Source organism: Haliotis rufescens, unplaced genomic scaffold, assembly GCF_023055435.1.
Source record: "Haliotis rufescens isolate VD_foot unplaced genomic scaffold, xgHalRufe1.0.p SCAF_3, whole genome shotgun sequence".
Taxonomy (NCBI): Eukaryota; Metazoa; Mollusca; class Gastropoda; order Lepetellida; family Haliotidae; genus Haliotis; species Haliotis rufescens.
In genome coordinates this window covers 30,137,622-30,164,889 of record NW_025964001.1, presented here as the reverse complement: position 1 = coordinate 30,164,889, position 27,268 = coordinate 30,137,622, and the positions used below count along the sequence as shown (strand labels likewise).

At 37.5% G+C, this 27,268-nt stretch overlaps 1 protein-coding gene across 2 annotated transcripts; it reads right to left on the bottom strand.

Moving 5' to 3' along the window:
- Nucleotides 1–5,132: 5,132 nt before the first annotated feature.
- Nucleotides 5,133–14,199, bottom strand: LOC124145662 (kelch repeat and BTB domain-containing protein 8-like). 2 transcript variants are annotated; one of them, XM_046515531.2, is made up of 2 exons: nt 14,137–14,199; nt 5,133–7,544 (listed from the first exon to the last, which is right to left on the bottom strand). In XM_046515531.2, the coding sequence occupies exon 2, from the start codon at nt 7,495–7,497 to the stop codon at nt 5,638–5,640; it is 1,860 nt and encodes a 619-aa protein (XP_046371487.2). In that variant the 5' UTR covers nt 7,498–7,544; nt 14,137–14,199; the 3' UTR covers nt 5,133–5,637. The 2 variants fall into 2 exon arrangements, with proteins under 2 accessions (XP_046371487.2, XP_046371478.2); XM_046515522.2 differs by lacking the exon at nt 14,137–14,199 and adding an exon at nt 13,772–14,127.
- Nucleotides 14,200–27,268: the final 13,069 nt, after the last annotated feature.

The window sequence follows — 27,268 nt, the reverse complement described above, 5'->3', positions numbered from 1 at the left end:
TTTATTTTGTGAAAAAATACTTAATGATTGTGGACTTTACGGAATTGCTTGATAACCGGTTTATATATTCTATGCAATGGCTGGCTTCATATGTGGAAATATTTAAAGATCAATGCAAGCGTCCCCATGGAAATACATGTAGCCTGAAAACTGAGTTGTTCACCTGAGAGCTTCGCATTTTTAGCATCCGGGTCTGGGAAGGTCCCGTGTTGTGCTTTGTCTCTGATAACGGTTCCACAGTCTTGTAATGGCGCTGCGTGCGCTGGCTACAACTGAAGATGATTCTTTCGTTTGCAGTCGGTCGTTGGCGTTGTTGGAATGGGCTGCCATCATTCGTGGCATATTTTCGCTGTTCGCTTGCTGTAAGATCGTGATGGCATGCAAAGTGTTGTTGCAGATGCATGTCATGTTGGTTTGGCGCCAGACTCTCACGTGTTTTTACTGTCTTTTCACCAAATGTCCACAGTACCTAATTCTTTGCACACAACTCAATTCCAATCCATTACGAATTCATTTTCGGTATTAAGTTTGTATGTCGGCAACAGATATTAACGATTTTTTTTTGTTTGCGTTTCTATTTTTCCAGAGTATATATTTATATCGCTATGGTGGATATGGTGCCTAAGGTATATTTAACTATATTTGGTTACTGACTGGGTCCCAGTATATTACGTGTACCTAATTGTGGTCCATGTTGGCAGAAGCTTTACAGTTGGCAACTCCTGTGTGTACTTGGCATCTTCTACACTATCTTCTCGCGCCTGCTTTTGTAGATTTTGCCGAAAACAAAGCAGTGGGACATTTTGGAAGACCCTGTAAAATGATTTCTCCCAGCTTGATTTTTCTTGGGGTTTGTATACGTAACTAAGACACAATGAAGATTGAAGATGTTATCGCAATACGTAATGTGTACATAATGTCCAATGTGTATATATTGTATAATGGCAATTTACAACAACTAACATCTTTTACCGTCTTTTGGCATGAGGCGGCCGGTGATCGAGCCCCCGACCGTCCGTTCTCCGTGCAGAGACGCTCTGCCACTAGACCACGAAGCGGTCACATCTAAATGTATTTGATGATATTATTTTACTATTAGAATAATGTCTTCCTGAAAAGATATATAATGGGAAAACAAAATCTTGAAACTACCCAACCAATATAATTATATATGTGAAAAAAATGAATTAAAAATCAGATTTAATATATATCGATTGTTTTTGTAATTTCACATTGCATTAATTAATTAATTAATTGAGAATCATACATTGCACATGTTTCAAAGTATGTCAAATAATTACTTGAAAAGAGAAATATGCATTTTAATTGCTGGTATTATTAGGATAAACTTATAGTCACTATATAATATTGTATCATCTATATATGATGTGTTTGGAGGTAATGCTGGCTAAGAAATCCGTGCAGATGTGTCTTGGAGACTTGTTGTGCAAGAACCAAGGATCCGAACTGGTGAAGGCCGTTGACGTCCGTCACAAAGATGTCTCAGAGGTAATTGGATGCGAAGACGTCAACTGATTTCCAGAAGCATCGCTATTCAACTATTCACATTATTTCACGATCTCCATGATAGAGTTTGCGTTCCTGTCATAAAGTATTCTCTACTATGCAAGAGTGAATATTTTGCATTTGGCGGACTTGTTCAATGAAACTGGAGAGCAACCGGACATCCTGTCATTCATTATCTTATTTGTATTGTTTGATTTGGTTGGATATTGCGATGTTGTTTGCATTGCATGATGATAGTATGTATTATTTTAATATACTCACCGCCAAAAGAAACGCGAACCATAGAAACATATAGAGAGAAGCATGTTCTTAAGAAGAGATGTTTCCAATGTGTACCAATTAATGACAACACTAACAATCAATCAAGTTTTACCACAGTGTCTTTATTCTTATCATATGCTGCACGTGATTTCAAAACTTTACATGCTTATCCTGCATGAGACAAATGGTGCACCTCGAGTCATGGATCTATGACGTCACATGTGATGCGTTCATGGGCGCCGGTTCACACAACATACTAGTATGTTCATCTGTGCATCTAACCAATATAACATCTCTTGAATATGAGTAATTCTTCACTTAATAACCAACATGTATGGAATTCGCGTTTTGTTTGACGATGAGTATACATAATGAATGTGAATTGTACAGTGAGTGAGTGAGTATGGTTTTACGCCGCTTTTAACAATATTCCAGCAATATCACGGCGGGGGACACCAGAAATGGGCTTCACACATTGTACCCATGTCAGGAATCGAACCCGGGTCTTCGGCGTGACGAGCGAACGCTTTAACCACTAGGCTACCCGACCGCCCCGAATTGTACAGGGTATGTAGTTACTTCACAGTTCCATGCACTTCAAAGGCTAGTTAGTCAGATGTAGTCAGTCGACCCTCCATCAAACACAATGCAAATATATTTCTGATTTCATTTCTAACCACATTTATTTCAATATCATATAATAATATGCTTCCAAACTACAGAATAAAGAAGTTGGGTTTGAAGTTACAAACCTCATGCAGACCTGTCAAAGAATACTCATTTAGCTTGCAGTAAGAGGGGGTAGTCGGTTGGTTTGATTCTGTGACTTTGTTAATTGCCTGTCATGCTCTTCAATGGCGTGGATCGTACCACAATTTACGTGGTCTAGACTAGAAAATGATGAAGTCTTTCAGTAAAAAAAGTGTGAAATTTACGTTCACGTTGAATTTGAATTTATTTACAATGTGCCAAGAAGGATTTGGGATGTCGAGAAGCAGAAACACACATGGACTTGCTTGGCAAGACCTATGTAAAAAAATAGAAAATTTCCAGAAGCATCCCTCCATGATTGCAGTAGAAAAAACAATTACTGTGAAGCCATAGTGGAAGCGACAGCACGGGTCTGCGACTGGAGCAGGTAGGCTAGCGAATGCGTGAATTTCGCCCACTCGAGCCGCCGTTGCAAGGGCCAAAATTCTGTGTAATGTGTTCGAAATCCTTCTCGGTCAGAGGGTGTAGACCATGGTTGTTGATATCACCGGTTCTTAAATTGGTCATCCTAAGAGCATTCTTGCAAAACACCACATCTGCGAAGAGTGGTGATTGATCCTGCAGAAGATCGAAGACAGCTGTCGTCCTATCTTGAATAAGGGTCACAGCACTTTGGAAGGGTTGAGAAGGCACACGATCCCTATCATCCACAAAAGACCAAGAGAGGACGCTTAGGAGCTAAGTTTGCAATGTCACCATCCAGGACGGGAGCAACCGTTGCTAAGCCATGTGTACCTGCATCAGCTGAAACAAAGTGCGTAGACTTAAGCTAATCACGTTGTCAGCGAAAAGAACCGAAAGCTTTGTCTAAGTTGGTGGCCATGTCCTGTGGGATGGGTCTGGGAGGAAGCGTGATGTTAGGCAAGGGGCCAATGGGACAAGATGCAGTTTATCTGCAATCCTGATGAGAATGGTAACCAGATCGGCTTTGTCAAAACTCACTGAGGACTAGGCCGGGAATTTATAGTGATCGGAGGACTCTTTCTGGTGGTGGATCCACTAAGGACGATGTAGTGTCTGTCAACCTGGAAGAAGGTAGAGAGGTCAGTACGCCTCGAAGCATTAAGACCACTCTCCAGATGACCACCCTCTGAAGGTTCGACGAACGTCACTGAACATCAAAGCATACATCAAAGTTTAAACGGACCTCTAAGGATTGACACACTTCAGAGGGTTAGACGAGACTCGAAGGTTCATTTCGTGAACCCCGACTGAAGATCTGTAGAGTGCCGATTATTTGATAGTCGTACCAGGTAGAGTGAATTGACTGTAGATGCTAGACGATAAGTTGAGCATCAAGATGAAGTTTGTCGATTCTCAACAGATGAATGAGGATCCTCATGCAACACCTCTCGAGAGTGGGAGGTTCGTATGGTGGCCTCCTTAGGAGTGTTGGATTGGAGATCTCGATTGTCGAGATGTAGCAGGAGAGTGTTGAGAAGAGCCTGCATGATCGAATGGAGTGACCATTGTGTGTCAGTCATAGGGAACGACAAAGCAACTGGACGGTTATTGGTAGGGTTTGAGGCATTATGAGAGGTCTTGATAAGCTGAGATGGCGTGAGGTTGGTTGCACCAACGTCTAACGAAAGTACTGAGCCTCGTCTGAGCCTCCAGAAGCTGTCGAGGGTAAAGTTGACTTTGAAGATAGGTTCGTAGAAACGGTTGACATGTCTTCAGTGAGAAAGGATTTAGAATCACAATCTTCTTAGACTTTATTGTTAGTCTATTGTTTAGTCTTCAATTAGATATCGGATACACAGCGCCAGCACTTGTGCAGATCGAGTTTGAATGATTCGGCTGGAATGTCGCCACAAAGCTCACAACACTCTGAAATACTACACATGCCAGGGCACTTGAAGTGAAGGTCTGAAGGAGAGAAGGCATGCCGACACATCGTACGCATTGGTTACCATGAGGGCTGCTCGTCCATGATGAAAAAAGACAAACTATCCAAACAAGGATATAAGCGAAGATCTGGCAAAATATGGAGGTTGGAACTCAAGAAGGGCAAAGACGTTGCAGGCAGGAAGACGTAGGAGGAGGCAAAATGGCAAAACACGAACAAACCAAGAATGGATTCCCTGTAGGTCAAACACGTCTACACTGTGTGGCGATTTGAAAGAGAATGAGTTGGCTGGGATTGACATGTTAACGGTGCATGTAGGTCAACCAGCCTGCAAGAGTGCATGACCCAGATCTGGGAGGTGACCATGGCAATGTGAGGTACATGCAGGTGAATAAACTTAAGAACCTTTATTTCAGACATGTTTCTACTTAGGATTGAAAGAAGAAAGAGAAATGCATAGTGTGAGATAGGTTAAGTTTAAAAATATTGAAAATGATTAAGGGCATCTTCGTTCAGTTTGTTGAATAGGGACTTGTTTAATATGTCTATATATTTATTAATTTTCTTTTGGATTATAGATTCATATCCAATTTTATAATTAAATGCCTCATTTCAATGTTATCTAAAATGATATAATGATGATCTTTGAAAGACTGTTGAACGAGGATTGCTTTTCAAATCCAGTGGGAATTTCAGGTATAAGAAATGGAATGTCAGCAAAATCACAAGTAGAAGAAGCCGTTTATTTGTCTAAAGATCAAACCGGGAGATATATGCTAGCATTTGTAAGCATTTGTAAAAGTGCACTTCCAGTCGAGCATGTTTCTTTACTGTTCTAAAACTTGCAACAAACACTAGGTGTAATTGATGACGACAGCAGCCTCACTCAATTACTTAACTGAATAAAAATAATACGTTCAACACAGTTTTATTTTTTTGCAGCTGAAATAGCAAGTACAAATGTCCAAGTTTCAAATAACAGATTGTGTTACAAAATTATTAACCCAATATTTCAAGTCAGTTTCTGACAGCATTTGATACATTAGTCATTCATAGGTGCTTCTGCACCTTCACATTCATTCAAAACAAATTTAATATAAAAAAGATGATAAGGTATAAAAGTTTATCAAGCAAATATGTGCTTGATGGCAAGACAGCCAATAAACAATGCAGAAATAAGAAATAATAATCCCATGGAACAAACTTCCAAGATTTCATTTCTCCTTTTCTTATGTATCAACTTCAGGTCGGAAGACTTGTGATAATTTTCTTGTGTGGAGTTTGGCTGACACACATGCATAGCTACGGATGTCACACAAGTCAGATTCAATTTGTTGCCACTCATTTCTATACATGTCCAGTCTACACACAACATTGTAACGATATATGCGAAAAGGAGATCTTTGGTATTCCGTTGTACCACAAGCGTAGAGAGCTCCATTTACCTGCATCAAAGACACATTGTACATTTCCTCAGGCAGATCTGGACCTTGTCTCCATTTATTTTCTGGAATGTTGTATATTTCTACTGACTTCAAAGCTTCTCTGTTTATTGTAAGAGTCAGATGGGAGTAGATTTGACCTCCTGCAACAAAAATATCATCATCGACTACATGTGCTCCAAAGTTAAACCTTGGAGTAGGCATTCCCGCGAGTGAAGTCCAGTCGAAGCGTCTTGGATCAAACTTCATAACCACATTGTGAGCTCCCACTCCAGTTCTTCCGCCCAACAGGAAGATTTCACCTCTGTATGTAACAGCACACAAATCTACTAGAGTTGTTGGCATCATCCCAACATAATTCCATCTGTTTTTCCCAATATCATAACATTCCACTATTTCAGTTGGGTGTTGATTGACTGTAAGCCCACCAAAGCTGTAAATCTTTCCATCAAGATACACAAGAGAAAAGTTTGATTTCGGAAACAGCATTGGTGCTTTGGCAATCCATTTATTATGGTCATTATCATACTGATAGAAGTCTTTCCTTACAGACTCTTCGTCATCAAAATCATCAAATGAGTCATCTGAAGGGGTTTCTCCATAGTTTTCATGATAAATGTAATTGCCACCAGCAGCATAGTTGATATTGTCTTCTGTCACGCATACAGCTGGATCTTCAACACAGTAATAACCACTGCGATCATCCGTCTCTGGGAATGTTTCCATCAGGAATGCTTCACGAGTTAATGGATTGTAACAGTTAATTGATGGTTTACTTTGGTCAATACCACCAATAAAGAGAATGCAGTGTTCTGGTTGAATCATCCCTGATCTCAGGCACAACCCAAAGTTGTATTCACCATCATATGTTTCAGGACACTGTTCAAAATCTTTGAGGTCATCTAGCAATTCTGCACACTTTTTTGACTGTTTTACTAGTATATTTGAGGCAATGTTTTCTTGGATGTATTTCACTGTCAGAAGTCCTAACCTGACTAAGGGCAGCATGTCTCCAAGGTACTCTTTTCTACTTTCAATTTCATGATAGATCCACAAAATTAAAGCTTCATAAACAATTTCTTCTTTCTCAACATTCAGTTCATCTGATGATATGATTTCTGACACTTTTTCGTGAGACAATGAAAGGAATTCTTCAGTTTTATATACATCACGGAAATTTTTCTCAATAAACTCTCTGGCCTTTACTCTCAGCTCTTCGCAGCTATGAATGTGAGCAAAGTAGTATATTCCTACACAGTTATTCACATCTAACTGAAGTTCCATAAATTTGGCACATGCTTTTTGTACAGGCAAAATCTGAAACAGAGATGCAGTGGCAAGAAGATTTTGTGCATTTCCACGTGTAATTTCAAGATTACCAGTATATGCATAGTTGATGATTTGAGATACAGACTTTGGGTCAACTTCATGAAGAAGAATTTGCCTTTGTCGGCTCTCAGTCAGGTTGGTAGTGAACATGGCTTTGAAATAAGGACTGGTTGCAGCAAGAACATTTCTGTGAGCTGGAATGCGTGCGTCTTGGACACATATTACAACATCAATTAGCTGTCTGTCATCAAACATACTTTTCATCTCTTCAAGGACAGAACCATGATGAGCGTCATTTTCATAACTCATCGATTCCATTGTGTCTTTCAATGGAAGCTGCAGCCGACATGTGATTCTTTACATTTCTGAAACATACAGAAGATAAAGACATAAACTTACTATTAGCCCATTTTAGCATCTGAAAAGGAATTCCCAGGGTGTTAAAATGTCCATTAGGAATATTCTCTGTCTGGACAAAGATACAGCTACTTTTTAGCAACATGAAAGATTAATTGCATTTCATTGTATCCCAATTGTGTGGACAGATTGTCATGATATTAATCCCTTGAGTGTTTGGCCCTGGTATATTGTGAGTGAGTGAGCGAGTGAGTGAGTTGGGTTTAACGCCGCTTTTAACGGTATTACAGTTATATCATGGTGTGTCAGCTTAATGTGGGAGGAAAGCCCGAAGTGATGCAGGTCTCAGACGTTACCACTTCAGTAAAACCCACAAGCACGGGTATGGTGCTGAGTCTGACAAACCTAGAAACATAATCAGGGGGATTCGGGATTCGAACCCACAATCATAGGTTTCTGGCGTGCTCAAGGGACACAACTCTGCACAGCGAATCTCGGCACCTTAGACGACTGGGCCACCCGTGCCCCCTGTGGAGTGCATAGATCATGTAGATGAACTCATCTGAAATGTCATAAAACATTAGTCACAGTTGGACCATCCTAGCGATCAGCTTTCATCAAATTCCAACCATTTATAATAATAATAATAATTTCTTTGATCTACAATATCATCTAATAGGAGAACCAGATAGCATGGTAAAAATTGCCAACTTTGCCGAATGGCTGGAATCATTGTCAAATGGTTGGCATTAGCCAAACAACATTGTGTATTTAAGAATCTAGACATTTCATGTTTTCTTTATCTTGTTTTTATATACTAATTAAATACGGGACACCCTTTTACTTGAATCACACTTCATTTAAGACCTTATTTTGCAAACAAATACCAGTATTTTGTCTTCAAGAGTTGTTTTTTGTTGTGACTGTGAACATATGCATTCACTTTTATTAAAAACAAACAGAACATTGTCATTAGTCTCATGATGTCTATTGAAAATAACGTACATGAGAAAATCTGGGCGAACCATGATTCGAACCCATGATCAGAGGAACAAAAGCTATCCTTGTTAATAATTCTAAGCGTACTATCTCTGTTAAATCATAGCCAAATTCAACAGAAGTCCTCTTCACTGTCAACTAGTTGTCACCGCAGTATCACCAATCAGCTTACCATATTACCAGATTACAGCTCTCATGCGTGTTTACATTTTCAATGTTAACATGGTTAATGTTTTTCAGAGCACAACTTTCATTTTCAAACCGGGTATATTTTGTATGATTTTATCTAAACAATTTGCGATAGCGACAAAGACAGTTTGACACTTGATTCTAAAATGTTCAACGAATTCGGGGATGTATGTTAAAACTGAGTGTGAAATATGTTTTATGGTAATAGGCTGTGCACTGAATCTGGGTGTGTGATGTATTTTGAGTTTTATGCACGTAAACAAGAAAACGAATGTAACATTATAAATAGCATCATCACTATCCACTATGCCATGGGGCATATAAGAATTTTGTTTCTTCTAGAAATATTCAACAGTTTTGGAGTTCTGCTTCAGAAATGAGAACTACCCTCATTTTCAGTATAAGTCCAACTTGTCATGAATAAAAAAATAAACAAAAAGAAAAATCCCAAATCATCCAAGGGTACCAGTTCATCACTAGACTAATCTATATAGCAAGTTTCAACAAGTAATATTTAACGGTTTTGGTGTTCTGCTCTGGGAACGGAAAACAGACGGTTGACGGACGGACATGCTAATCGCAATAACCCTTCCCCCTTTTTTTCAAATTCGGGAGGGTAAAAACTGGATTTGTACCCTATGAACACAAGAAGTTAATGAATGCTACCGACGGATGCCAACATAAACTTTATTGTTAAATAATGTGAACAAACAGGAAAGAGGACTAATAATAAGCAATTAGTTGAGTAACATGTCAGTAAAAGATTATGATAGAACCATGACATGTCCTTGAGTGACAAAGAGGGGGTTTGATTGCATGTTTTAATTCCTCCTAATAACACTGACGAATTTGCACTGATCATTCAAGACATTCATGCATAATGTTTCATGTTGATCATGTGACTTTCCAAAGCATGTGAGAAGTTGTTGCATGTTGAAATCATCAAAAGCAGCAATGAACGATGCATAACCCAAACATAACAATGCAGAAAAGTAACACCCCAGGAAAACCACAGGAGCAATAAATGTGCATGCTCTTCATGTGAAACAGCATGAGTAGGCTTATAAAAGTGTGCGTGCGTGCGTGTGTGTGTGTGTGCAACGGTTTAGCAATATCGTGGCAAGGGACACCAGAAATGAGCTTCACATATGGTACCCATGTATGGAATCGAAGCCCATATTTACTTGTGAACTACCACTTACACCATTATGTAGATGGCAACTCCGTAGCAGATGATTTTTGTGAAGTAATGAAAACATAAAATACAACAGAGTAGTCATGGTAGACGGGTTTTAAAAACATGTATCCAAAACAAAGTGAAATGCACTCTGAACATCTTGAATCCAATATGGCTGTCAAACCGTGTGACTAATGACTGAAGTCAAAGAATATGAAATGTTCAGCACCAAAAGCAGCAGACACATGTAAAGTGTGACAGAAAGTTAACCAGCGGGATTATTTTGGTAACTTGTACTCAACTGTCGTGATGCACATAAAAAATTGGAACAGAATTGTGCCTTTCGGCTTGGAGCCCTAATTAATTTCTAACAGTGTTCTTACTTGCCAAAATATTGTCAGTTAGCAACAAATTCAAAGTTAACTGAAACACAATGGAATGACTAATTCCATCGGTGAACGGATGCATTGAGCTGATTGGAGAGCCAGGATGAAATGACATCAACATGAACATTTTGCCGAAAACTGCACATAGGAGGTGTGGTGTGGTGGCAGCATAATGATGTGGGTTATTTTTCCCCGCTAGAACAAATATGAAGCAAGTAAAAGGCAAATTAATGCCCCCAACTTTTGATGAAATCCCACAGCCGAATGTTGTTCCCATTATCATGATTATGAACTGTGCTATCGTCATCTTTCAACATGACAATACTAGACTGCATACATGCAAGTGTAACAGCAGTATTCCTCTATAATGTGCAGGTCATATGGGATGAGTTGAATTGCTGTGCATGTCAGCGCCGTACTGAACCACAGACACTTGAACACTTGCAAACAACTGCCAAGGGCAAGAGGTGCTAGGTAGTACTTGATGCAAGATACCAAGCTCTCATGACATTTCGTCATTTTCCTACCCCTCTTCATGCTTGACACGTGCCCATCATTGTCCTGTTAGTGACATGTCATAACTCATCATATGCACTATATCATAGTATATGTGTGTTACTGTTAGTGACATGTCATAACTCATCATATGCACTATATCATAGTATATGTGTGTTACTGTTAGTGACATGTCATAACTCACCATGTGCACTATACCATAGTATATGTGTGTTACTGTTAGTGACATGTCATAACTCATCATGTGCACTATATCATAGTATATGTGTGTTACTTCCTGCACCAAAATCTGGTTTAATGTTTTTAGGAGTATATACAAATCACGAGTGATAGCAAAGGTTTCAACAAATTGTGTAATAAACAAGACAAAAAGTGAGCAGGGCTAACTAATACCCCTGACTTCGACGCCAACATATTTCTAAGTTCAAAACATGAAAAAAGCAATATTACTCAGAAACTCAAACTTTGCACTGCACCTCTCCTATTGGTATAGAAACTGTACCCCCAGTTTAAAAAGAATTCATGAAGCAGTTTTTAAGTTATAGGTCGCACAAATGTTGAATTAAATAAATAATCTAAATTCAAAAGATGAAAAATATCATTTATTTTTTCAGAAAATAGACACATCAAAAGTAAACTTTGCAGTGCACTTTTCTATTACTATCAGTATAGAAACTGTTCCCTAAATTTGAAAAGAATCCATGAAGTAGTTTTCTAGTTATAGTTCTTCGGTCAGGGTATATAAATCATGTATACCTTTCGCATATATCAATCAAAGCCCATTTAACCAGAGATATTATTTAGGGAAGCAAGATGCTCCTAGCTACATGAACATTGTATCATAAAATCTCAAGTTAGGCCATTAATGTTTTATCAGTAGATTTATGAAAATTTTGACTCAGATTCAATGTAGGTGGTTGAAAAAAATAGAAACATAAATTCATCCAAATATAAAAGAGTGATTACTGAGTTAACAGTTGGTGATACAATTTCTGAATGCATCGATGACAATTCAGAACATGACGTGTTCCGGGAATTCTTACATCAGAGATGCAAGAGAATGTTGAGACAGGCACCACCCCGTAAAGGGTCTATTAGTATTAGAAACATACTTATGTGCCCTTGATTCGCATGTGCTCAGCGGCATATTTAAGGCGATCTTAACTTCCAGCACATACATACTTCAGTTGCTTGCAATAACTGCCTACTGCCAGTGTTGGAATAGCACAGACAAGGGTGCTAATTCAAGTATTGTTATAGCTCATCCTCTAATTTTGCCAAATTTGAACAATTGCATGCGTCAAAGACCAACCCTCCTGTACAACTTGCTGACCACAGTGAGGAAACCAACCCAGAATACAACAGTTCAGAAAGTGGCACAATTAGTCTTATCAGATGTAATAGAAAGCAAATCAGTTTCAACCAATCATGCATGACACTAACTTTCAATTTGAAGGTTACATCCAATTTGCATATCTTGTCCACAATAGTGGCGCGTAAAGAAAGATTAAATCAACACCAGTGACCTGCACATAAATGTCCAGAAAGTCTACAACTTCTACTGTTCGAAGGAATACCACGCCCACTTCAACGACTCTTGGTACTTCTGGTGTCAGTAGCATGGCAGTTCTTGATGCAGAGTCGACAGATACAGAAGAATCACAATGTGATGAGAGTTGACTTTGCGGCAAGTGCAAAAAGTGGCAACCAGAAGTATGGCAATGTACATCGCTCATATTTATGAAATGGGCACAATGCACACGCCCCACATATTCACATTGGACTAATCCGATCTAATGCATGCCTGTCTGTGTCAGGTGTCCCTGGCTTAACGAGCCAGGGGAGTGATGTGCATTATCACTGTGTAAATATTTTATGAGTTTGTGTAATACATTCAATTATTCAAGTTTTGACACTTTTTTCACCCGGAGTTAACTTTATTGTTGTTTTGTGATGGGGATTGCCCCACTGTGCATGAGGCAAGGGCAAACAACCTATGTCATTCCAAAGCGGCATGGCTGCACTGACTTTTGCTGAATAGACTTTCATATTTAAAATTAAACATTTGAATAACATAACATTGACCACACCACCAGGTAGGTACCATATTAACTGTTCTAATATTCCTTGTATTTCATGAGCATGTGTGTCTTATCCGAGCAAAAACTGATGATGCCAGGATATGTTTATTTTCTGTTTTGTTTTCACATAACCTTGTTGATCATGTTGATAACAAGATGTGTTGATAACATCCCTGACAATCAATGGAAGAATGGGAGAAATTCATTTCATTCTTCGTCAATAGGCTAGTTAAAGGTATAAATCTTTGAAGTTTTCCTAAAGCTGTGCCATTGATATTAAATATGCAATTTCACATTCAGACAATAAATGATCTTTCATTCTATCAATAAAAGAAAAAACACATAAAATTATTAAACTAAACATTTTCATTCTCTTTCAGATTCACCTTGATCAGCTGACAGATCTCTGTATTGTTTCAACTTCATAAAAAGAAGAACCATTTTTCAGCTTTGTGATTCTGTATATTCAGGAAGGTCTAGACACACATGTGATTAAATGTGTTCATGGAAGTTCAGAGGTCATTTGATGCTATTGAGTGAGGTTACATTTTCCACCAAATAACATGCAGGTGAAGAACTGTGAAAAGTTGAAGTTTGGCACATGCAATTGGGGGGTGGGGGTGGGGGGTGTTCCAGCTGATGCTCAAGATGATCGTGATAGTTTTTTTCCATGTACCATGTACCTATTTCTGAAAAAAAGGTGACTGGATAATAATTTTAAAATGCTTCCCAGTCGCTAACAACAGACCACATTAGCTCACTGGGTCTCACTTCTAAAATCTGGAAGGAAACAGATTATAGATCATAGTTAATGCACAGAATGTGCCAACAAGTCCACAGGTAGAGCTAACTCCCCATAGAACTATGACGTGAGAGGCAGTCCTTACCCTTAAATCTTGTTGGACAGCCTGCGTTCGGCAAGGAAAAAACATAGTAGATTTCATATTCCTCAAATCCATCTTTCGATGCAGTCCTACATGTCTTGTGGAAGCAAAAGTGGACTTTCTGTTTACACTCAGTGAAATAATACACAGAATGGACCTTTGCTATCAGTATCTCAGCAGACAGTCGGAGACGGAATGAGTCATATTCGCTGATTATGTGGATCACCGAAAATGTCACAGACAGTATTTGTTTGCGTTGAAAGAAAATTCATCGTGACTTAAAGGTCTAAGAACAGGAGCCATATTGATTGTTTGATTTTCAAACTTCGTGATAAATGATAAATGGTTACAGAAAACGTCTCACATACCTAATTAATAAAGAACGGGCTTGGAAGGCCAAGTGAAGACACACAGCGACATCTGTTGAATATAAACAAAGGGGGATAACTCATTCGCGGAACCTCTCCCTCGCATAAGCTGGTTCCCTGAATCCCTATGCGCGTCGTCAACTTGCGCCAAGCTGGGAGCCGGTATAGCACAGCTCGTTTATTTAACGTCACATCCGACTTAGTGCAGCCCTCCCATATTGACGTCGCGCTGAGAGATATAGGAATTAGTTAAGCTGTAGTTAAACTGTTTACTAGAAATACAAGTTATTTTATGCTGTAAAAATAAGTTATAAAAATAACGAATATTTTATTACCGTAGAGTAGTTGTACCCGTTAAATGAGTTCTAGGTGCTTACAGTGAGTGAGTGAGTATGGTTTTACGCCGCTTTTAGCAATATTCCAGCAATATCACGGCGGGGGACACCAGAAATGGGCTTCACACATTGTACCCATGTCGGGAATCGAACCCGGGTCTTCGGCGTGACGAGCGAACGCTTTAACCACTAGGCTACCCGACCGCCCCTCTAGGTGCTTACAAAAATGATTTTCAAAATTACATTTCAGTACCAGTTAATAATTTCACTAATGATTTATTTTATTATATTTAATACACTGAAGGTGTTGCAGAAATATTATTCTTGATTATCAATATTTATCATCCAATACTGGCTCCAACAGGAGATATCGCTTTGGTGAGATCAAGCGATATCTGCACTGTAGATATCGCTGCAATAAAATTACATCACAATGCTTTGCAGACCATTGTGACGTCATTGGTTAAAATGACGTCACAATCAAATGACATCACTAATGGCTCTGCTACTGAAGCTGTTAGCAGTACTTTTTACACTGAAGACACTGCTAATTACTGTCTACAAATTGAAAAAAATTCAAGAATGATGTTGGATGATAAATAAAATCTCACCCTCGTGTCTTTTGATATCAAATATATCAACACTCGTTGATAAAAGTGGCAAAAATCCTCGGCAAGCCTCGGAATTTTTCCACTTTTATCAACTCGTGTTGATATATTTGATATCAAAAGACACTCGGGTGAGATTCTCTATTTATCATCCAAAACTGGCTCCCACAGGAGATATCGCTTGGATGAGATCAAGCGATATCTACACTGTAGATATCGCTGCAATTAAATTACATCACAATGCTTTGCAGGCCTTTGTGACGTCATTGGTTACCATGACGTCACAATCAAATTACATCACTAATGGCTCTGCTACTGAAGCTGTTAGCAGTACTTTTTACACTCGTTGATAAAAATGGCAAAAATCCTCGACAAGCCTCGGAATGTTTCCACATTTATCACCTCGTGTTGATGTATTTGATATCAAAAGACACTCGGGTGAGATTCCCTATATAACATCTCCATTCCATTATGATAAATACCCTTGACAATTAACGATGCAGAAATATGATATATTTGTTTTCATTTATCCATAAGGCACGGACAAAATTATGTCCGCGAAACAGCCATGCATCAGTTTAGCTGCAGTGTAACGTCGCAAAAACTTGACCCATGCCTCACATATTGTAGGATTATCACCATGTTCACAGGGAACAATTGAAATCTTGTATCCATGTTTTAAGGGCAAGTTCACACGGAAATGAACCAATTTTTCTTGTACTTTTTCCACATTAAAAGTGTTAACATAGAAGTGTCATAGACAAAAATATAAAAACATCAAATTTAATTAACATATTTTTTGCATTAAAACGATTTATATTTTTCACATTTACCAAGTGTTCTATTTCCATAACAAAAACACCATGGCTTATGCCCCTTGCAATATGACGTCATTGGTGCCAATTGATAAAAATTATGACGTCATCATGCTTTGTTAGAGCCGCTTCACGTGGTGTAGGTACAGTTTTGTGATTCTAGCGTCTCAGATGCCAGCCAGAATTGTGTTATGCTGAGTCACCACTGCGCCGGAGTGTGTCGTAGACCATGTTGTTTTACCGCAAACTGGTCCTTGATATCTTTTGCGTTGAGAATAGACAGGGACCCAGTTGAATTGGCACCAATTACGCCATAATCTAAGGGGGATAACTCAGGCCTATTTCGCTCGTAAAACGAAGGCTTCATAACGGCATATCATTTTAACACTATTGTGAGTGAGTGAGTGAGTGAGTTTGGTTTAACGCCGCTTTTAACAGTATTCCAGTTATATCACGGCGTGTCAGCTTAATGTCGGAGGAAAGCCCGAAGTGATGCAGGTCTTAGACGTTTACCACTTCAGTGAAACCCACGAGCACGGGTATGGTGCTGACAAACCTAGAAACATAATCGGGGCGAACCGGGATTCGAACCGGGTTTCTGGCGTACCCAAGGGACGCAACTCTGCACAGCGAATTGCGGCGCCTGAGACGACTTGGCCACCCGTGCCCCCTAACACTATTGTGAGCTTCCTACTTTCACTGTGAAAAAAAATGAGTGTATATTTTCAAACACAGATACTAACTAATTCTAAAATTGCGTTTTGTTTAGAAAAAGAAAGAAAGTGATTTTTGCGTGTACACTTCCCCTTTAATAACGATGTGTACATGGTCACAGATGGTAAGCCTGTTTACTTTAACTGGGATACACTGGAGCTTACGGTCCCTGTTGTTACCAGACAGATGCGTGGTGGTGGTTCTGTTTCAAACCCTCAATAATTTCAAATTACAAACCGCTAAATTAAGGACTCAAGAAGAATCTCAACACACATAAGTTTATTCACTAACCACAATGTACCACACGCGGACATTTGACAATTCACGTCAACCACGTGTAAACAAAACACATGGCCTCTCTTCACAGAGAGCGCTTCGCACCCATTTGTACCATACATATGTGTGTGTGTGTGTGTGTGTGTGTGTGTGTGTGTGTGTGTGTCGCTGCTGGTACCAATCCAGACTAATACCGATTTTATAGTACTAGCCCAGTGAGATACCTTGCCGCAGTTTGACAGGAATATCCCACTCATATACATAATACTGACTCGGAGCCGACCAGTCCTTGTTTCATCTTCTTAATGCCGAGCGCCAGTCAGGATAACAAGTACCATCTTTTAACTGTTTGGTATGACGCGGCCTCCTCTCTCCGGGCATACGCTCTATCAACTGGACCACAGATGCGGTCACTGAAATAGTAAATGGTCATAGTTCCCACATTTTACCACAACATTTTAATGTATTCATAAATCATTCTGAACACATCACACGTCTCCGGCGGCTGCAGTCATTCTGATCTTACATTCCCAATAAGCTGTGGTACCAAAGCAACTATCACTGTGTGTGTGTGTGTGTGTGTGTGTGTGTGTGTACATTTTACTACACGCTACAATTTATATATGTCTGGTACCATGCTTGTTGAAGCTATGCTGTTATACCTGAAAGACCTAATTATTTGTATGCTGAACTATTCAAACTAAACAGGTAATATGAAGTAACGATTGCAAAATTACGATCGTCCTCTTTGTGTTGGAATTTAAGAGTAGCCTCCCTTTGATAAAAAAGATCTTGCTCCAACAAATCGCATTATCACTGCTTGCCCCAAACTGCCATTAACTAATAACATTTGCTTACCGGCGAATATCGAATATTCATTTAACAACGCTCCTAGTTTATTGTGGAATTTTCATTTATTGGAACTATTAGCATTATAAAATATTAGCGCTGTGGCGTTCGTAGTAGGTTTTGTATCGTTATTTTTGTAAAATAGTTATACAATTGTAGCATAAAAAAATATATTTACTGATTTAATGAAATAAAATAGAATAAATTATATAATACGTTTGATATCGGATCGGTTATGCTTTTTCTTCACATGCCCTCGAAAGCACTCGTAGACAGCCGTCGTATTGACTACGCATTGGCAGCACGTGTCTTGGAGACATTATTATTTGCATATTCCTATATGGGAGGGGTCGGCGTATGGTTCCCGGGAGGAAGTGACAACATGGAGTTTACTTTATACATATAGATATATACAAGGAGCGCTATGTCCCAGGACGAAGGGAGAGTTGGGGTGGTGTGATCTTTTTTAAATTTATTTATGTTTTAGATTGGCGTTGGTTTCTGTGTGTGTGTGCTTATATATATTCTAGAAGGCCAGTATTAATTTGGAAGATGCCTAACGCTTTAAAGGTTTGTGTATTGTTTGACGGTCTGAGGAGTTTTGTAAATGTTAGGTGTGAGTAGATGTTCAGTTTGTTCTGAAGTATCATTCTGTGTTTGCTGTGCGTGTGTAGCGACCAGAACTGGGATACGACCAGAACTGGGATAAACACCGTAGAGAATTATATCTGTGGCATGCAACTATGTGTTTAATTGACAAACATTTAATAAGAGCAAAATCATCTGTACTTCTTGTGTTTTGTATTTTTACTCCGTTCTGCAAAGTGCGCCAATGGCAATGCTACTGTGTCGATGTCCGACATTTGCAGCTAAATATAGCAGCGTATAAAAGTGGTAATGCGGAACTAAAGCGGAATACAATATCGCTCATGACAAAATGCAATTCCTGTAAATATGGTCGTGTTGCTTATTATCTGTAATTACTGCCCATTGCCATGTTTAATTTCTAACCATGATATCACTCCCAAATGTATTATTTAATTGTCTATCATATCATAACCTTTGTGAGGTGGTGACATGTTTAATAACAGAGTAAATTTTCTGTTAAATAGCTATCTTGGCCACTTCTGAACACAGTGTTTCCTACAAAAATGCAAAAGCCAAATGAAAATAAAATTATTCTCTAATTTATGTATTTTAAAGTTGTTATGCCACTCATTGGTGGGGATACAAGCGTAATAATTCAAGTTCCTAGGATGTTTGTGTTATGCAATTTTGCAAGAGTTATGAGAGTTCGACATATTTCTTCTCATACACAGTAAAACAGCAGGTAAATGTCTAGGAATAAATACTCATGACATTGTACAATAGGCCATGATGTTCACAAAATATATGTGGGAGGGTATGTACATCAATATAATAATATTAATTATTTTGAATATAACTAAGTGTGTCATTTAACATCAAACAATGAATACTCAACATGTCAGAGTTGAAAGGGGTACAGTTAAATTTGTACTGTTCAAGGGATTTCTAAGCCCCATCACCTCACAGCCCTCTGGCAACTGATGTGTGTATTTTTGTTTGTATTCTCAAGTCCCAAAGTCATTTTTTGTAAATATTACTATCATTATCATGTTAGATTTTAGTGGTAACAATTATTCAAAATCACTCCATTTGATTATTGTGTACATGATGATAAAAGCAACTATTTTCTTATATTAATGGTGGAGGTACATGTAACTGCTTCCAGGCATAGCAGATGCAGGATGTGAGAAAGTTTGTGCTTCATCTTAGAAGTCTAACTTAAAAAATAAAAGAAACTAATTACATATAGAAATATTAGAGTAGAAATTGTTGAAAAAGATTTCTCTTGTTAAAAAAAGATTTCTTTAATGTTCCTTTGATTCACCCACAACACTATTCTTTTTCTCATTGTTTTAAAGGAAAAAATACATATGTAATAACCGGTATGATAAAATCTCCTTCCTGGTCAGTATTAAAATAACTGGGAAACTCATTGAACCATTCCTGGTAGCTTATTGACATATATACGTTGAAGCTTTCAAAACCGTTTTGCCAGCAAAATGCCCTCATATTTCTGGGGAGACCATATGGAATCTAAATGATATTATTTAATATGATTGAAATATTTAGAAAGGTTTCAAAATTACCAACTTAAGACAGATAACATATATTTAATAAACCCATTACTAATAGAGAACTGAACTTGTTATCTCATGCTCTGTCATCATTGACATTAAAATTTGCAAGACAAAGCAACAGTAAGAGTTATCCTCCCTTTACAACTTGATCAAAATGGTCGTCTGGTCCTTGCTGTTGAAGGCCAAGTGGCTGAAGTTTCTAAGATAATATTTCTTTGAAAGACGAGAATGTGTAGGTAAGTCATTATACCTTTACTTTTTACCTTTTTTCTGTGGTTTCTATCAAGGCAGATACAGACCTAGCACAATGTCATACATTGTGCAGTCAGTCCCTCCATGATGATCAGTTAGCCTATTACAGCTGTGAAGGGGACGAAGCTTTTTTTAAAACTATGTAGTTTCATATTCAAAGCTTATTGTCAAAGTACATGTTTCTCAAAGGTTGTAAATGTGATTGACAATGTTCAGAAAACAAAACTCTCAAGATTCCTTTCATTCTTGAAAGCATAACATTTATGCCACTTTTGGTTGAGGGGATGTGAGTAATAATATAGTCAACAATCTCTTAACATTAGCAATATTGACCCATAGCATTCAGATTCTCCTCACAGGTTTGAAAGGTTATTTACTATCATCAGCCAAGAAGAAATCTTAATATTCCATTAATTGTAGATTTTAAAGGTGTTATCCCATTTCTGGTCAAGGTTATATGAATAATAATATAGTAAAAAAATCTCTTAAAATTAGAAATCTTGACTCAAAGTGTTCAGGCTTTGCTCACAGGTTTGAAATGTTATTTACTGTCATCAGCCAAGAAGAAATCTTAATATTCCATTAATTGTAGATTTTAAAGGTGTTATCCCATTTCTGGTCAAGGTTATATGAATAATAATATAGTAAAAAAATCTCTTAAAATTAGAAATCTTGACTCAAAGTGTTCAGGCTTTGCTCACAGGTTTGAAATGTTATTTACTGTCATCAGCCAAGAAGAAATCTTAATATTCCATTAATTGTAGATTTTAAAGGTGTTATCCCATTTCTGGTCAAGGTTATATGTATAATAATATAGTAAAAAAATCTCTTAAAATTAGAAATCTTGACTCAAAGTGTTCAGGCTTTGCTCACAGGTTTGAAATGTTATTTACTGTCATCAGCCAAGAAGAAATCTTAATATTCCATTAATTGTAGATTTTAAAGGTGTTATCCCATTTCTGGTCAAGGTTATATGAATAATAATATAGTAAAAAAATCTCTTAAAATTAGAAATCTTGACTCAAAGTGTTCAGGCTTTGCTCACAGGTTTGAAATGTTATTTACTGTCATCAGCCTAGAAGAAATTCTTAAGATTTCATTAATTGTAGATTTTAAAGGTGTTATCCCATTTCTGGTCAAGGTTATATGAATAATAATATAGTAAAAAAATCTCTTAAAATTAGAAATCTTGACTCAAAGTGTTCAGGTTTTGCTCACAGGTTTGAAATGTTATTTACTGTCATCAGCCTAGAAGAAATCTTAAGATTTCATTAATTGTAGATTTTAAAGGTGTTATCCCATTTCTGGTCAAGGGCAGATGAGTGATGATATAGTTAAAAATCTCTTAAAATTAGAGGGGGCACAGGTGGCCATGTCTGTGCAGAGTTGCGTCCCTTGGATCCGCCAGCAACCTATGATGGTTGGTTCGAATCCCGGTTCACCCCAATAATGCTTCTAGGTTTGTCAGCACTATCACTTTGGGCTTTCCTCCCACATTAAGCTGACACACCGTGATATAACTGGAATAATGTTAAAAATGGTGTTAAACCCAACTCACTTAAACATTAGAAATATTGACCCATTGCATTCAGATTCTGCTCACAAACTAGAAATGTGCTTTGCTATCAGCAGCCAAGAGAAAATCTTAAGATTCCATAAATTGTAGATTTTAAAGGCGTTATCCCATTTCTGGTCAAGGTTATATGAATAATAATATGGTAGAAAATCTCTTAGAATTAGAAATATTGACCCATTGCATTCAGATTCTGCTCACAAGTTTCAAATGTTATTTACTATCAGTAGTCATGAAGAAATCTTCAGATTCCGTTAACTGTAGATTTTAAAGGTGTTATCCCATTTCTGGTCAAGGTTATATGAATAATAATATAGTAAAAAAATCTCTTAAAATTAGAAATCTTGACTCAAAGTGTTCAGGCTTTGCTCACAGGTTTGAAATGTTATTTACTGTCATCAGCCTAGAAGAAATCTTAAGATTCCATTAATTGTAGATTTTAAAGGTGTTATCCCATTTCTGGTCAAGGTTATATGAATAATAATATAGTAAAAAAATCTCTTAAAATTAGAAATCTTGACTCAAAGTGTTCAGGCTTTGCTCACAGGTTTGAAATGTTATTCACTGTCATCAGCCTAGAAGAAATCTTAATGTTCCATTAATTGTAGATTTTAAAGGTGTTATCCCATTTCTGGTCAAGGTTATATGAATAATAATATAGTAAAAAAATCTCTTAAAATTAGAAATCTTGACTTAAAGTGTTCAGGCTTTGCTCACAGGTTTGAAATGTTATTTACTGTCATCAGCCTAGAAGAAATCTTAAGATTTCATTAATTGTAGATTTTAAAGGTGTTATCCCATTTCTGGTCAAGGGCAGATGAGTATTAATATAGTCAAAAATCTCTTAAAATTAGAAATATTGTCCTATTACATTAAGATTCAGTCCACAAGTGTGAAATATTATTTACTATCATCAACCGACACGAAATCTTTAGATTCCATTAATTGTAGATTTTAAAGGCATTATCCAACTTCTGGTCAAGGTTATATGAATAGTAATATAGTAAAAAAATCTCTTAAAATTAGAAACCTTGACTTAAAGTGTTCAGGCTTTGCTCACAGGTTTGAAATGTTATTTACTGTCATCAGCCTAGAAGAAATCTTAAGATTTCATTAATTGTAGATTTTAAAGGTGTTATCCCATTTCTGGTCAAGGGCAGATGAGTGATGATATAGTTAAAAATCTCTTAAAATTAGAGGGGGCACAGGTGGCCGTGTCTGTGCAGAGTTGCGTCCCTTGGATCCGCCAGCAACCATGATGGTTGGTTCGAATCCCGGTTCACCCCAATAATGCTTCTAGGTTTGTCAGCACCATCACTTTGGGCTTTCCTCCCACATTAAGCTGACACACCGTGATATAACTGGAATAATGTTAAAAGTGGTGTTAAACCCAACTCACTTAAAAATTAGAAATATTGACCCATTGCATTCAGATTCTGCTCACAAACTAGAAATGTGCTTTGCTATCAGCAGCCAAGAGAAAATCTTAAGATTCCATTAATTGTAGATTTTAAAGGCGTTATCCCATTTCTGGTCAAGGTTATATGAGTAATGATATTGTAGAAAATCTCTTAGAATTAGAAATATTGACCCATTGCATTCAGATTCTGCTCACAAGTTTCAAATGTTATTTACTATCAGTAGTCATGAAGAAATCTTCAGATTCCGTTAACTGAAGATTTTATAGGTGTTATCTCATTTCTGGTCTAGGGGATATGAGTAATAAAATAGCAAAACATCTGTTAAAATTAAAAATATTGGTCAATAGCATTCAGGTTCTGCTCACAAGTTAGAAATGTGATTTACTATCATCAGCCAAGAAGAAATCTTAAGATTCCATTAAGTGTAGATTTTAAAGGTGTTATCCCATTTCTGGTCAAGGTGATATGAGTATTAATATAGTCAAAAATCTCTTAAAATTAGAAATATTGTCCTATTACATTAAGATTCAGTCCACAAGTGTGAAATATTATTTACTATCATCAACCGACACGAAATCTTTAGATTCCATTAATTGTAGATTTTAAAGGCATTATCCCACTTCTGGTCAAGGTTATATGAATAGTAATATAGTAAAAAAATCTCTTAAAATTAGAAACCTTGACTTAAAGTGTTCAGGCTTTGCTCACAGGTTTGAAATGTTATTTACTGTCATCAGCCTAGAAGAAATCTTAAGATTTCATTAATTGTAGATTTTAAAGGTGTTATCCCATTTCTGGTCAAGGGCAGATGAGTGATGATATAGTTAAAAATCTCTTAAAATTAGAGGGGGCACAGGTGGCCGTGTCTGTGCAGAGTTGCGTCCCTTGGATCCGCCAGCAACCATGATGGTTGGTTCGAATCCCGGTTCACCCCAATAATGCTTCTAGGTTTGTCAGCACCATCACTTTGGGCTTTCCTCCCACATTAAGCTGACACACCGTGATATAACTGGAATAATGTTAAAAGTGGTGTTAAACCCAACTCACTTAAAAATTAGAAATATTGACCCATTGCATTCAGATTCTGCTCACAAACTAGAAATGTGCTTTGCTATCAGCAGCCAAGAGAAAATCTTAAGATTCCATTAATTGTAGATTTTAAAGGCGTTATCCCATTTCTGGTCAAGGGCAGATGAGTGATGATATTGTAGAAAATCTCTTAGAATTAGAAATATTGACCCATTGCATTCAGATTCTGCTCACAAGTTTCAAATGTTATTTACTATCAGTAGTCATGAAGAAATCTTCAGATTCTGTTAACTGAAGATTTTATAGGTGTTATCTCATTTCTGGTCTAGGGGATATGAGTAATAAAATAGCAAAAAATCTGTTAAAATTAAAAATATTGGTCAATAGCATTCAGGTTCTGCTCACAAGTTAGAAATGTGATTTACTATCATCAGCCAAGAAGAAATCTTAAGATTCCATTAAGTGTAGATTTTAAAGGTGTTATCCCATTTCTGGTCAAGGTGATATGAGTATTAATATAGTCAAAAATCTCTTAAAATTAGAAGTATTGTCCTATTACATTAAGATTCAGTCCACAAGTGTGAAATATTATTTACTATCATCAACCGACAAGAAATCTTTAGATTCCATTAATTGTAGATTTTAAAGGCATTATCCCACTTCTGGTCAAGGTTATATGAATAGTAATATAGTAAAAAAATCTCTTAAAATTAGAAATACTGACCCATTACATTTAGACCTTTGTTCATAGGTTTGAAATGTTATTTACTATCATCAACCGACAAGAAATTAGAAATCTTGACTCAAAGTATTCAGGCTTTGCTCACGGGCTAGAAATGTTATTTACTATCATCAGCCAAGAAGAAATCTTAAGATTCCATTAATTGTCGAGTTTATATACTTTATCCCATTTCTGGCTGAGGGGAGATGAGTAATGATATTGTAAAAAATCTCTTAAACTTAGAAATATTAACCCATAGCATTCAGAATCTGCTCACAAGCTAGAATGTGATTTACTATCCGCAGCCAAAAGAAAATCTTCAGATTCCGTTAACTGTAGATTTTATAGGTGTTATCCCATTTCTGGTCGAGGGGATATGAGTAATAAAATAGCAAAAAATCTCTTAAAATTAGAAATATTGACCCATAACACTCAGGTTCTGCTCACAAGTTTGAAATGTGATTTACTATCATCAGCCAAGAAGAAATCTTAACATTCCATTAAGTGTAGATTGTATGATGATATTGTGTATAAAATGTCATAGGTTGATTATGACCTGTGAACATCTGTATAGATTGATGTATTACCACCTTCCATGGATATGTGTATTTGTCTATTTCTAGACTTGCTAAAGCCAAACTGGGGAAAGTGGAAATTGATAGTTTATACTGAAGGGTTCATTGGTCTGTTGAGGGCTCAAACAACTGAATACAGGCAAGCTACTGCTAGCACTGACCTGACACACTAGCCATAAACATGTCACAAGATGATTCCCTAATTACTACTGAGTAGTTGTCTGTTCAGATCTCTTACTGCTCAGGAGATTGTTGATACTTGAATTCCAAGGAGGAACTATCTCTATGAAGGGTGTGAGAACTTCAGTGTAAATTTAAGCAAGGTCATAAGCTCATATTGTTAATGTTGTAGCAGAAAAAAATAATTTTACTTTACTGGAATTATTTGAATTATACCTTGCTTCAAACCATCCATTCTGTCATTAGCCTTAGATATGTACGAACCCATGTAATCCTGTGACACATTAAAAGCTGCTTCTTCAGCTCTCATTCTGTTTGATAAGATATTGATATGTTGTCGTATTATGTTCACGTCGCTGTCAGGGCGGCACCAAATAAATTGCGTGAGAATGCACCAATAAAAGGTAGCAATGCTCTCTTGGAGCAAGTTTGAGAACCAACAATTTGACCTTGAAGAATAATGTTTCTGATCAAAGTAAGCCCTCCTAACATGTCTTTGAAAGTGTCGTCATGTACGCGATAAGTAAAATTCAATATAGCCCTCATATTTTCATCACAGGACATATGATTAGCCTGAAGACTAATTCTTACTAATACTTTGTACACCATGTCTGAACTCCTGAAGCAAAGACAAAAAGAAACTATTCTGCCTGACATAGATTATCAATATGTACATTTTACCTCAACATTCAAGTAGATCTCTACATTAACTATGGTAATAAGCAGTATTTCTTTGTTCTCGTTTCATTTGCCAGGTACTATACTCAACAACAAAAGTTCCTGTGACACCAATATTTTAGTGTATTTTTCAAACAAGTAAAGTTTGGTTTTCAATATTGTAGTACATGTATGGAATCTAGTCACAAAAACGCAACTGCTACAGAAAAGCATGCATTCGATGCAAAAGTTGACTTTTATGCAAGCCCCATGCATTTCACTACCCAAGAATGGGTATAAAAACATGTGCGTTAACTGGATTCCATGTGCATTGTTTAGCATCATGCTGACAACAACTACTCAGAAAAACAACAAAATTACGCAATTATTCCACATTACGAAATGCCACGCTTGTCCGAAAATGAGTGCCTGTGAGCAATTTGGTGTTTATGGCAACATTGGCAACAGACGAATGCAGTCAGACACAATCCTCAGAGTGGCAGGCCATGCGTAACCAGTAATCGACAAGACAACTTGATTTGAACAATACACCTACGAAATCGATTCCAGCCAGCAACAGTGACTGCAAGAAGCATCCCTGGCCTTTGATGAATATCTTCACAAACCGTACCTTACCACCTCAGATGTGCAGGGATTGTCGCCAGAAGACCCGCCAGACGTCCCATTTTGACAGGAAACCACCGTCAAGCATGTCTACACTGGTGTAGACAGCGTCTACGCTGGACGGCCATGCAGTGGGGACAAGTTCTATTCACTGACGAGTCTCGTTTTCACCTCAGCCAAAGCGATCGACGGATTTGTGTGTACCTACGTCAAGGTGAATGTTACTTCAATCGTTGTGTTATGGAAGAAGATTGGTTCGGGGGCGGCAGCATTATGGTATGGGGTGGGATTACAGCAAGACAGAGGACCTGTTTGATAGTGGTAGAGGGAAATCTCAA

Excerpts from the sequence above, each read along its gene's own strand:
- LOC124145662 (XM_046515531.2), bottom strand. The coding sequence starts at position 7,497 with ATGGAATCGATGAGTTATGAAAATGACGCTCATCATGGTTCTGTCCTT.